Source organism: Nelumbo nucifera, chromosome 2 (assembly GCF_055504915.1).
Source record: "Nelumbo nucifera cultivar China Antique chromosome 2, China Antique-T2T, whole genome shotgun sequence".
NCBI lineage: Eukaryota > Viridiplantae > Streptophyta > Magnoliopsida > Proteales > Nelumbonaceae > Nelumbo > Nelumbo nucifera.
Window position 1 is genome coordinate 188,398 of NC_142650.1, and position 12,650 is coordinate 201,047.

Genomic DNA, 12,650 nt, shown 5'->3' on the forward strand with positions numbered 1-12,650 from the left:
TGAAACTGAGAGGCTTGATCCTCTAGATTAAGGTTGAAAAGGGTTTCCATGTCGCCCAGCTCCAGAAAATGGTCGCTTCCAACTATAGAGTTTTCATCCAAACAAGAAATCTCAGATTCTTCCTCGAGTCACACCAATCTTTCATTGGTGATTCACGGAGGACTGGTAAGCGAGTGCACGTCTACTAGAAGCCTGTGGGCTGTTTCATCTTGGAAACCGATTTGAAAATACCCGGTTGCACTGTAGGAAGCAAATGCGGTTTTAAGGAGGGTGACTAAGTGGCACAACTCAGCCTGTTCCAGTTTGCAATTGATCAATTCATTGTCAACTTGTTCAGTACCTGTTCTGCTACATTGCTGCACTCTGGGTTTGGAAAGCACAGAATGATAAGTTCCATTCTCCCTTCTCATTACTAATTTTACAACATATTAACTGTTCAAAATTTTAAAATTTTGAAAGATATAGGAAGATGCTTTTTTTTTTTTGAAATAGTGCTTATTTTTGAAACATATAGAAAATGCTTATTTGAATATGTAGTAAGGTCTTTTTGGCTGGAATATATTCCATGAACATAAGGTGATGGCGACAGGAACCGCCGGGGTGGGGGGGTGTTTAGGCTCTAAATTAATTTGCCACATGGAAGATTTCTCGGTCATTTAGCTCAATAAACAGTTTCAACTGCTAAACCTGTTCTCTATGCATGTCCACATGCATCTATGCCTGTGTATGCATTTAGCATACAATACATACACCTTTGCTTGGTCTTTGAATTTCCTTCATAACTTTTGTGCTGAATCTTTTCATTTTCCTTTGCCCTTAAGGAGGAGAAGCTAAGGGGAAGACCAGGTTACGAGCACCTCAATGATCCACTTCACATTTTGGTTGAGGCTGAGTTACCTGTCAATATTGTTGATATAAGGCTGAGACAAGCCCAAGAAATTATAGAGGAATTGCTTAAACCTGTGGTATTTATTTCTAATCCAAACCCCTTTCTCAGATTCTAGTTGGTAGTTATACTAGTTTTATAGTTGGACCTCCTATTGCAAGGTGATACAATTGTAGGAAATACAAACATCATTCCACTAGCTCAATGTAAATCTTAGTAAGGCTACCCAAAGAAGTAAAATGACCTGGGCTATCTGTATGCTAAACATGACATTTCCATGGGACTATCCTTCCTCAAATTCACGTTATAAACAATATGTATGTTCAACTAAGCTAATGATGGTTAGTTTTTGGCACAGATTTTCTCCTTTGTTATGCCAGCAACCCTGCATTTTGCATTCTGGGTGGTCCCCTGCAGTCGAGTCTTGCTTTATATTATGAACAGGGCACCAAGTGGTGCCTCCTAGCCTCTCAGCACGTATGCCATATGATGATACCTGGGATGAGGATAACTTGGCCTCCATTCTGATTTGACTTTCTGTGAACATGTTTATCGTGTTGTAGTTCCTCTATTTCCGTTAGATGGCTATATTTTATTAAAGAATGAGAACACTAATACACAAGGCATGGGATCAATCCCATCTTCACCTGCAAATTCATACATGAGAATAATATGTGAAGCAGAAGGCTTAACTCACTGTCATAACTCTAACTGGAATATTCCTCTCTGCCGAGTATTTGTGTGAGATGGTTTATGTGATTCCATCTCCTTACACTAAGAAATATGAGAAAAGCTAGGGAATCCATTTGACAGAATGAAAATCTATGATCCTTTAGTGGCGTGTGAGTACATGATGCAGATCCGAGGAGTCTGATCCAGCTGTAATTTGTAAATGAAGATCAATTGTTAATCGTGTTGTATTCTTTTGGATGCCCAAAGAAAATAAGGCGAAGATCAATTACTTTAATGCATGGGAGTGCAAATGAAGAAAATGCAAATTCTCGTTTAATTTTGTTTTAGGTTTTATTTTATTCTGCTTCATGTCTTAATTTACTTAATTTGTACTGCATTCAAACAAAATAAGCTAAAATTTGAAACAAAAATAGGTCAGAATTTACACTCGAATCATTTGCACTGCCATAGTTTTATATCAGTACAAATTTATTTGTATTACAACCAAATGCAGCCTAAAGAGAAATCCAAACATTGGAGAGTAATTTGACTTCTGCCCATTACTGGTGAAATTTTGAATGGGCCAACAGACATGTGCTTCATTAAAAGAAGTTTGGTTAATGGATGAGAAAGAGTAGTCACTTAGATTGGAGTTATTTATGTAGGGCCAGTCAAATGGTGTCTCCATTTCCTTGCATATGCATCATGTGTGAAGCTTGTTATCATTTGCCTACCAGACACCTTCCAACAGATAATTATGGGCATTGTTTTACTCTCATGTTTTACATCTTCCACATTCAGGATGAGTCACAAGATTTCTATAAGAGGCAACAGCTACGGGAACTGGCCATGCTCAATTCTAATTTTAGAGAAGAGAGCCCTCGACCAAGTGGTAGTGTCTCTCCTTTCAATTCAAATGGAATGAAGCGGGCAAAAACTGGGCGGTAGATGAATATTCTCCTCTTCAATGGTTTCTCAGATCGCAGACGCTGGTGACATATGTACCTCCCAAGACATCTAACTGCAAAAGATCAACAGAAGGGAGGGGTTTGATGGAACTGGTTGATGAGTTTTCTGGTGGGAATTTCTTTGTGACAACAGGAAAGGGGTAAAGTAGATATCCACTACGGTTTTTATTGGCTGTAGTTTGGCTTTGATGATGTCCATATGTTTGTTGTAAGCTTAGGGCATTTATTAGTTTTATTTTTGTTTCACTAACCTCAGGTTATGGTTTGACATGTGTGGGAGATGTATTAATTGTGCAATAGCAAGCCCTAGTCCAAGGGATCTTCACTTGAGTCTGTTTGTTAGCTATGTGAGTCGTCTGATATTTTTTCTTTAACAAATGGTTATTTTCATATTTATGAAACAGAAAAATTTAAGGAAGTATACTTGGAATTTGGCTTCTCCTGGTTTGGTTTCTGTGCATATAGGATTCTAAAGTGTGGGGTATGGAAAGTATGTCAACTGTTTTGTGCATTGGTTGTACCATTTTATGGTTAGGATTTAAGTGTTCATCCAAGAATTGGCGATGATCCAGAGACAGATCAACCTGAAATTATACCAGGTGAAGTTTTTGAAGTTTGACAAATTTCATTGCTATAATATGATATGCCAACTCTGCAAATGAACAAATTAACTTTCTTGACTTTGGAGTACTATCTAAAGTGGTTGAATGACCATGTCAATTCCATCACTGCTGCTTGTTTGAGTTGAGCTACTTTCCGAGCACCATATTTCTTATTCTAAATAATTGGCCTGGTGTTGTACGAGTTCCGGAACTATAGTTGGATAGTATGTGATCTTGTTTCCTTCCGATGGTAGGATATTTCAATGGTTTGTATTCAGGGTATTATAGTGTCAAGATGTGTAATTAGACCTTCTCTAACCAATTGATTAGTGCAGATCTAAATATAAGCCAGTAAGTCCATTCCATTGTTGCAAAGTATGGGACAGTAGTCTATTCTATTTATGGACGATGTAGGCTGCCCAATGCAGTAATGAAAGGAAGGAAACTTTATTTGATGTTTGGTATCTAAACATCATCACATGGTATCCAAGTTGAAACAAGTTCCCCAACTTTGAAAAAACTTGCAAGGAGATCCTGGAGGCTGAGATCGTTCTGCACTCTAAAATCTTAGAGCTGAATTTGGGGTGTTGAGCTGGTGAAAGGACCGACATCGGACATCTACCTTGTTTTAATTCTCGGTTTTCTGTTACCGTACTGGACTGTTGGAGCCACAGCAACATGTGATTTTCAGTTTTCTGTAACATGGATTCTGAATGAGACATACTTATTGGAAACCTCTGCTCTGAATAGTGATCTGAGCAAGGTGCCTTTATCCACATCAGTTGCGTGGACTACTGTGTAATGCATTTAGAACTCATTTGTTTGCACTGAATGGACGTCTGAGATTTAAGAAATGACTTCACTCTATGAAGAAATGCTCATGATCTTTTATTCTCCAAAAGCCCTACCTTTCTTTCACTCAACCATCTCTCTTTTGTTTCTCTTTGGTTGGTGGAACCATTCTTACTAATAAACCATTTTCTTCCCATTGTTCCGTTTTTTTTTCTCTTCATCTACACAAAGAAAACCTTATAAATTCATAGGGGTAGAGGTAAATGTGTAAAACAATCTCTTTCAAATAGTATGATTTCCAAATATTTCTACAATTCAACTACATTCAGAGGATAGAAAGCAAAGATATGCAAACCATCTGTTCCAGCAGGGGGGGTTATGATTGTGATGCTTCACTATTCAACGCCCCCATGGTGAATCGGGGCGGCCTATCACCAAATACCCAAAAAAAGTTATTAATGCTCTACCCATAAAAAGGTACAAAAACAACTTTTTCTTTTCTTTTTTTTTCAGTTTCAAAGAGGGTTTCTAACATTTAAATTTATTGGAATCCCCTAAATCTTTGTTTTTAGCATTTCAGTGACACTGAAAACGAGATCATCTCCGCCTCACAAACGCCCCACAGCACGTCCCGCCATGTAGTGTGAACATCTTCCGATGATGATATGATTGGGATTAGTACTATCATCGGAAGATGTTTACAATACACGGCGGGATGTGCTGTGGGGCGTTTGAGTGGAAACAATACGTGTTGTACCGTAAGATACATGTCAACAACCAACACATTGAACCAAAGATTGAGGGGATGCCACCATTTAGTACGTGGTTTCATGTTATTGTTATCATTGTTGCCATGTCCATGTGGAGGCACAAAGATATGCAAGCCACATCTGTTCTCACCCTATTTGGTTTGTTCGGTTAAAAATCGAATTGAATAAATAAAAAAATTAAAAATTGAATTAAAATGAAAATTGTATCAAAATTGAAATATAAAAAACTGAAATAAAAAAAATTTAATTCGATTTTTAGTTATTTCAGTCAAAATTGAAAATTTAATAATATATTATATATTTTATTATAATATATATATATATATTATGAAATCAAAATTCATTATATTATATATTAATATATAAATATATCATATATTAAATATTATATATCTATTATATATCCATTTCATCTTTCACTTCTCTCTTAAACAATCTAATTACGTGTTGCCTACTCTTTCATCTATTAGTATGTGTTGCCCATTCAAAGTTCTACCACTTTATCAAATCAATTCAATGCTGGTTAGGTTAAGGAGTATTAGTACGTGTTGCCCTCCCGCAAATTTACCACCCAAGCGATGCCCTTCTATCATAGGTTGGCGTACACTAGACCCAGCAGTGTAAATCCACTTCAATCGCCACCATCACTTCCACCGCCTTCGGCCATAGTTACGAGAGCGTTACTCCTGAGTTATGTGCCAATGGACGACAATCCTACAACTCGTTGTTGAACCAGAATTTATCGATTGATGTGGAGAATTCAGCGGCTCTAAGCCTCCACTTGCGTGTGGGCTCATTGTTGGCCGAGTTGTTTGTGCCGACATCAACTGCTGGTCCAGATGGGCAAAATCAAGAGACCTTGTTGGTCTTCAACTTGGATTCGGAAGTTTCAGCAAATAAGCTTAAAGAAATTTATGAAGTTTTTGGTATGAATTACCAATGAATAACCAAATACCTACCCTTAGTATTTACCTGTAATTGGCCTACTGATGATATAATTTTCTAGGTTTTGATTGATTTAATATTCTCTTTTTTTGAATGTTTTAACATATCCTTTTCAGTGGGAAAACAAAGCAAGAGTAAATCTTTTTCGTAGGTTGATGGTGATAGGGTGGCTTATTTATTTATTTATTTTTAACTCACAACTTTTTTATTGAATGATTTTATAATAATTTAGGGCTGGGAAGGAATTGAGAGAGACACCATCCAAGCGGTTCGTGGAATTCTTTGATGTTAGAGATGCAGTTAGAGCTCCTTCGTCCTGTTGGTCATGGAAGAAGGTTATTGAACGTTGCTGCTACCAGCGCCACCAGCAACACCAACAAAACTACCACCGTTAGCTTCTAATATTAACACAAGAAGCTCCTACCACACAAGGAGTAGGAATTACTCCCAAGCACCAGCACCTCCACCATTGCCCCCCTAGATTTTTGAGTCAGTCAACCTTCGATTCTTCTCTAACACAGCCTTCTCAAACTCAACACCCGATTAAGAAACAAGGTTTTACTAGTACAAATATTGCTAATTGAAACAACAACTTGAGATCAAATTATGGAGCTCCAGAAGCCTTAGCTGGTACCCTAGGTCCATAGACCGATTCCATCGTTGAGAATCTTGGACATATAAGGGTTTCAAACAACTAGCTTACGAGTTATTTTCCACAATCCATTGGCAACTTTTCCATCAGTCAGAAGCTGTTCTCCAATAACATTCCGACTGAGATAACTAGGTAGGAATGGTTTTATGTTGGAGCTGGGCCTAGGGACTTTTATCGCCTCTTTCAGCAGGTAGTGTCACTCCTATGTTACTTCGCTAGTTATATATTATATAACAAAGTTCAGTTAAATCAGCTAACTGAATTTCTAGTTCAAAAAATTGAAATTGAAATTGAAATATTCAAAAACTGAAACCAAAATTTTTTGGTTTTAACCAAATAATGCTCACCCCTAGCTGCTCTTATTAATTAGACAATTGTTAATTGGCCATATTAAGCCATGCTGATGTGTTCCTATTCTTGCTTAGGGATGGAAATTTCTACCCTACTTGGTGGGTATCTACTCTGCCGAGGCGGTTTTTTTTTTGCTTGAAGGATGGGTTTTGGGATTCTACAGCCTATCCAGGTATGGGTATCACATAGTATTAGGCTGAATCAAGGTTCAAAAAATTGTTACATATTGGCCCGATACGCCCCTACAGAGGGTGTATCGGGGTTCTGACCAGTTTAGGGGGTGGAGGAGCCTTAAACCGGCCCCTTGAACTGGTTTTGAAAAAAAAATAAAAAAGTAAAAAAAATGACTAATACTGCCCAATACGCCTCTATCGGGAGGATTCTCCCGGACCTGCATATTGTTGGAAAGCATATAAAATTTATGTATAAGGTGTTGAATTTAATAATATTTTGAATTTCATGGGGAGAGTTTTGCATTTTCATGTGCAAGGAGGGTTTGGGTTCTCAAAATCCAACCCATTACAGATTTTGGGGCAAATATTTTTTTTTTATCAATAACACTTTCATTAATTCATCAGTAGAAAGTTTACAAGTGGAAGACAAACACACTTATCTTCCAAGAGTCACAAAGAACTTCAAGAAAGGAAAGAAGAAAATACAAAGATACAAGGACACTAACATTACAACTTAGCCCAAAACAAGGAATCCCTTTTTGCCCCTTGTTTTGCTAAACCGTCAGCTAGGGAATTAGATGATCTCTTAATCCAACATGTCTTAACTTCCATCTCCCGCACCAGCCATTTGAATTTCCTCTTCTCATTGTTATATTTCCAAAGATCATTTTGTTCTTTGGTTAGCCATCCTATCACCACCTCTGAATCCCCTTCAATTATAAGTTTCTTGATGTTCAATTCCTTAGCTTTCCGAGCTCCTTCCATAACTGCACATATCTCAGCTCTAAGGGAGTCACCCACTCCAATTGGGCCTGAGAACATAGCAGAGATGACCCCATTTTCATCTCTAAAAACATCCCCGATCCCTGATTGTCCCGGGTTTCCCCTACTGCATCCATCAAAGTTTAATTTCAAGAATCCACTAGGTGGGGGGGTCCAAGCCACACTCATTACTGACTTGGTCTGTGTGCAACTTGCAATTTCACCCCACTTTCTCAACATGTCATCCACAGTGTAATTTGTGAATATTTCTAGAGATTTCAGCCACTGTATCGCCCTAAACTGTATGATAGTCCTCAAATCTGCTGTCCCTTTCTGAGTTTCTGAGAATATCCTGGAGTTCCTTTCTTCCCACAGTGTCCAACATACTGCAGCCCTTAGTCCTCTCCGCATTGTCCTTCCCCTTTTTAACCGCCACCTGAAGAAGGAGGGGGCGAAAAGGCCCTGCATGTCTAATGGGGGATTCCAGCTGCATCCAAACAAGGAGAAAGCCCAATCCCACAACGACCTCACGAAGTGGCACGACACCATTAGGTGAAACCAGTCTCCCCATTTGCTTTGCACAGAACACACCACTGAGGTGACAAGCAAGTATTGGGTCTCTTCTTTTGGAGTAGATCGCCAGTGTTAATTCTTTCCAGATAGACTTCCCAACAAAAACTACCAACCCTGGGAGGTATAGCTCTAAACCAAACCTCACCAACAGGAAAAAGGGACAGGGTAGGACTGGTGGACAGACTTAAGACTTTAAATAAAGAAGCACAAGAGAAAATTCCATTGGGGTTAGGTGTCCAAATTCTAGAATCCTCCCTAGTGGGGTCTAAGACAATGTTATCAAGAATTGCAAGAAGGCTCGAGATACAGTCGAAGTCTGAATCCCTCAAATCCCTTCTTAGACCCAAGTTCCACCCAATCCCAGAAGTGGAAGAGGACGGGGTGGTGAAAGACGAGATCGGCTCATTTTTCAAATCAGAAAGAGCTTACAAAGACGGAAACTGATTCTTTAGAGGGGCACTCCCCACCTAGGTTTGTTCCCAAAATTTTATGGAATTACTGATATTCAAGTCATACCTGATATTAGGAATGAAAACTGGTAGCAGGTCATGAATGGCTTTCTAAGGAGAATTGCTTGTGATCCTAGCTCTGATTCCAGCGTCCCATCCGTTGTGCTCCAGCCCATGAATACTTGCCACTATTCTAGCCCATAGATTCTCCTTCTCCATAGGTAACCTCCACAATCACTTCCCCAACAGAGTCATATTCCTTCTCCTAATACTCCCAAGCCCCAAACCACCACACGACTTACTCCTGCACACTATTTCCCAGCTAACTCTATGATCCCTCTTCTCTTCTCCCGTCTCCCACAAGAAATCTCTCATTAACTTCTCTAATCTGTTAGCAATCTTCACCAGGATTTTAAACACCGACATGAAAAAGATGGGTAAGTTTGCAAGCGTGGCCTTAATTAATGTAATTCTCCCGCCAAGAGAGAGGTAATTCTTTTTCCAAGATACCAATCTTTTTTCAAACCTTTCCATCACCGGGTTCCAAAAGCTCTTTCTCTTGGGATTATCACCTAATGGTAATCCTAAATAGTTCAGAGGCCACCCCATGACTTCACACCCCATCACTTCAGCACTCTCCCTGATCTCTCCCTCCTCCAAATTCACCCCCACTACACAACTTTTCCCAAGGTTAACCTTCAAGTTGGACAGTTGCTCAAACAGTTGTATCACCGACTTTAAATTCCTGATAAACCTCACATTACCACCTTCACAAAACAGAATCGTGTCATCAGCAAACTGTAAATGTGTGAGGGGGGTTTCCATCCTCCCAACCCTCCAGCCTCTAATGAGCCCCCTAGAATATGCTTTGTGAATCAATTTCACCAAAACCTCCTTGTCTTATACCCCTACTGGCTGGAAAGAAATCTACCACTGTCCCATTCACTAGCACCGAATAATGACAATTCCGGACACAACCCATGATCCACTTACACCATCTAGCCCCAAACCCGAATTTGGTTAAAACTTTCCTCAAGAACTTCTAGTCCACCAAGTCATAAGCCTTTTCCAAGTCCAGCTTACAGACCACTCCCTTCTTCTTATCCCTCTTAAAGTTCTCCACACTCTCATTAGCAGTTAAAATCTGGTCTGTAATTTGTCTTCCACTCACAAAAGCTCCTTGATAGTGTTCAATGATATCCGGAATTACCTTCTTCAGCCTCAAAGACAACACTTTTGCAATGATCTTGTACAAGCTATTCACCAAACTTATTGGCCTAAAATCCTTCGGGTGGGATGCATCTTTCCTTTTGGGAATTAAGGCTATAAATGTAGAGTTCACACCCGGATTGACAATTCCTCTCCTGAAAAACTCCTCAAACACCCGCAAGAGATCATCTTTCAAAATATCCCAACAATCCTGATAAAAAGCCATTGTAAACCCATCCGGCCCTAGAGCTTTTGTTCTAGTCATAGAAAACACAGTCTCCTTGATCTCTTCTATATTAAAGCTTCTTTCCATCATTCTCCTGTTCTCCACCCCTACATCTGGCCAATCCAAACCTTCTACCCACACCCTTTTACTCATAGGCCTTCTTAGAATAGATTTGAAATGCTCCACACAGGCCCTGACAATCTCCTCTTGCAGTACTAACTCAACTCCATCTACTACCAATTTGGAGATAAAGTTATTCCTTTTCCTGCCATCTGCTAGAGAGTGGAAATACCTAGTGTTTCTATCTCCCTCTTGCAACCATTTACACCGAGATTTTTGCCTTCAGCTAACTTCCTCCTTGTGCAGGCAATCCTCTAACTGTCTTCTCAATTCTCTCCTGAGGTCATTGTCTTCCTCTCCAAATTCTCCCATTTTCTCTTTAAAGTCAAGGCTTTCAATGGATTGGAAGGTTTAAGGGAATGATAGAATCTAGAATTTACAAAACCCTCCTTGAACCCGCCTAGTTGCTGTCCCTATTCTTGCCTCAAACCATCAATGGTCATCCCTTATGACACTCCCAAACACAAACAATGTAGCAAGGTTTTTAAAACTGAACCGGACAACGAACCAGTTAGGGGTCTAGTTCTCGGGTCGAATGGTTCGATCGTTCGAACTGAACAGATGGCCTGTTTTGATAATAAAGTAAAAGAATTTATAAAAAATAGCAAAATTGTTAGACAGTTCGACTACCTGGGTCAGCAGTTTGTTGATCAAATCAACGTTTTTTGGCAAAATAATGGTTTTAGGGTAAAACGGAATCAATCACCTTATCGATTCCCGATTTTTCAGTCTGACCATCCGGTCTAGTATGGTTTTGAAAACCATGCAACGTAGTGATGGAAAATTGGAAATAATTTCACACCCAAACTGCTTTTTATTTTTCATCGTTGTCGTGCCATGTTTCATTGAGGGGTTGCAAGGGAGTGGTTATCATAGATGAATATTTAAATCATTTTTAAGGGTAAACTAGTAGGGCCCCATGCGATGTTTGAGAAATTCAGAAACTTGATTAATTTTATTAATTGATATATTTGAAAGAAGTCAGGATTAATTTTATTCATTAATCAACCCAAGCCCAATCCGAATGCATCAAAGGGTTGGGCTTAGGTTGGGAAAATTGAGCTTGACCTCAGGTTCGGGCTTTAAGCTGGATTTGGCCCAAGTTGACCATAAGCCCGGCCCAACTGTCCGGCGTGCACCCCTACAGGCCACTGATGACTTCATTGCGCAACCGACATCCGACGGCATGGAATCAACCGACGGTATTCATTTTCTTCTCCTCTTGTAATTGTTTGCTTTTGAATGGTTCCAAAGCCGAAGTTATACCTTGAACTCCAAATCACGGTACCCTGATCTCCAAATCGAAGCCCCAAAAATTAAAGCCAAAGGATGCACGTTCTACGTATACAGATCTTTAATTATGATTGGAAAAATAGTGAAGTATTGTAATTAGAGCTTTAGAGCATTCGCTCTAAACTGAGAAGAGAAAAGTGGAGGAACATGGAATAAGGGCACGAGTGGAATGAATCAACAGGACGACAGCTATAGCTATAGGTGCGCACATAATTTTTTTTCTTTTTGGGCTGCAAGGGCTGTTTCTTCTTGTACTGGTTCTTCTTCTCACAGAAGAAAAAACAGGAGCCCTTCTTCTTCTTCTTCTTCTTCTTCTTAGAAGGCCTAATTTAAGGTTTAAATCATAAAATGTATTTTTTTATCAGCAAAGTTGGTAGTTACAAATTTGGTATTTGAAATATGTGCTTATCTTGAAATTGAAAGAACCTGTATTATTATTCCTTTTTATTCTTCGATTGCTTCAATGCTCCACTTTTTGTTAATATTATGCAATTTGAATTGTGCTTAGTGAACTTCCTGCCTAGGCTTTATGTTATATTAGTGTTATGTAATCCCTTCAATGCTTCACATGTCAAATAATCATGATACAGGGCTTGATCATTACACCCTATCCATCCTCATAAACCTTTGTGACTTGGATCTGAACCTTGTGCTATCCTTCATTGATCCTTTCTACTAATACTTTGGTTGTATACCATCAAAAGAGGAAAATGGCTTCACATTACGTTTTATTTTTGGCTTTGTTCAGCCATATTATGTAGAAGATGATAACATTTGTTTTGATGTGCCACCTTGTGAACCATAGGTATAATAGTAACTGTATTTGTAATCATATACTGATTGTATCCATCAAAGTGGACCAATGGAGAATTGGAGACATCATAGAAAAATGAAGGATGCTTAATACAATCAAATGATTGCTTTGCTATCATGGTCGTGATCATCCAGTCCTGTCTAGTTTGCAACCTCTAACCTTTATATTTTCTATTGACATGGATTTATTCTTCCCTGAAAGAACTTTGATGCAACTGATGATGAAGTTAATCTCATCAGGCAAGTTAATTTTCACTTGACGGTTTTGATGGTCCATTGTTTGGTGCGATGATAAAATCTGGACGGACAAGCATGAAAACTTGGGTTCAAGCTTTAAGTATTCACTTAATGTAAAAAAAAATGCCAAAAGTTAGTCCATGCTAACCTTCCTATA

General features: G+C 39.0%; 1 protein-coding gene across 2 annotated transcripts in view; it reads left to right on the forward strand.

Annotated features, from left to right (window-relative positions):
- LOC104588381 (KH domain-containing protein At2g38610-like) overlaps positions 1-2,947 on the forward strand; it is a 44,798-nt gene extending 41,851 nt beyond the window's left edge. Inside the window, exons 6-7 of one of the 2 annotated variants that reach the window (XM_010246286.3) lie at positions 822-965; positions 2,360-2,947. In XM_010246286.3, the coding sequence (XP_010244588.1) occupies positions 822-965; positions 2,360-2,506 (291 nt within the window). In that variant the 3' untranslated portion in view covers positions 2,507-2,947. The remainder of the gene's footprint in view (positions 1-821; positions 966-2,359) is intronic. The other variant, XM_010246287.3, reaches the window with a different exon arrangement.
- The last annotated feature ends 9,703 nt before the right edge of the window (positions 2,948-12,650 follow it).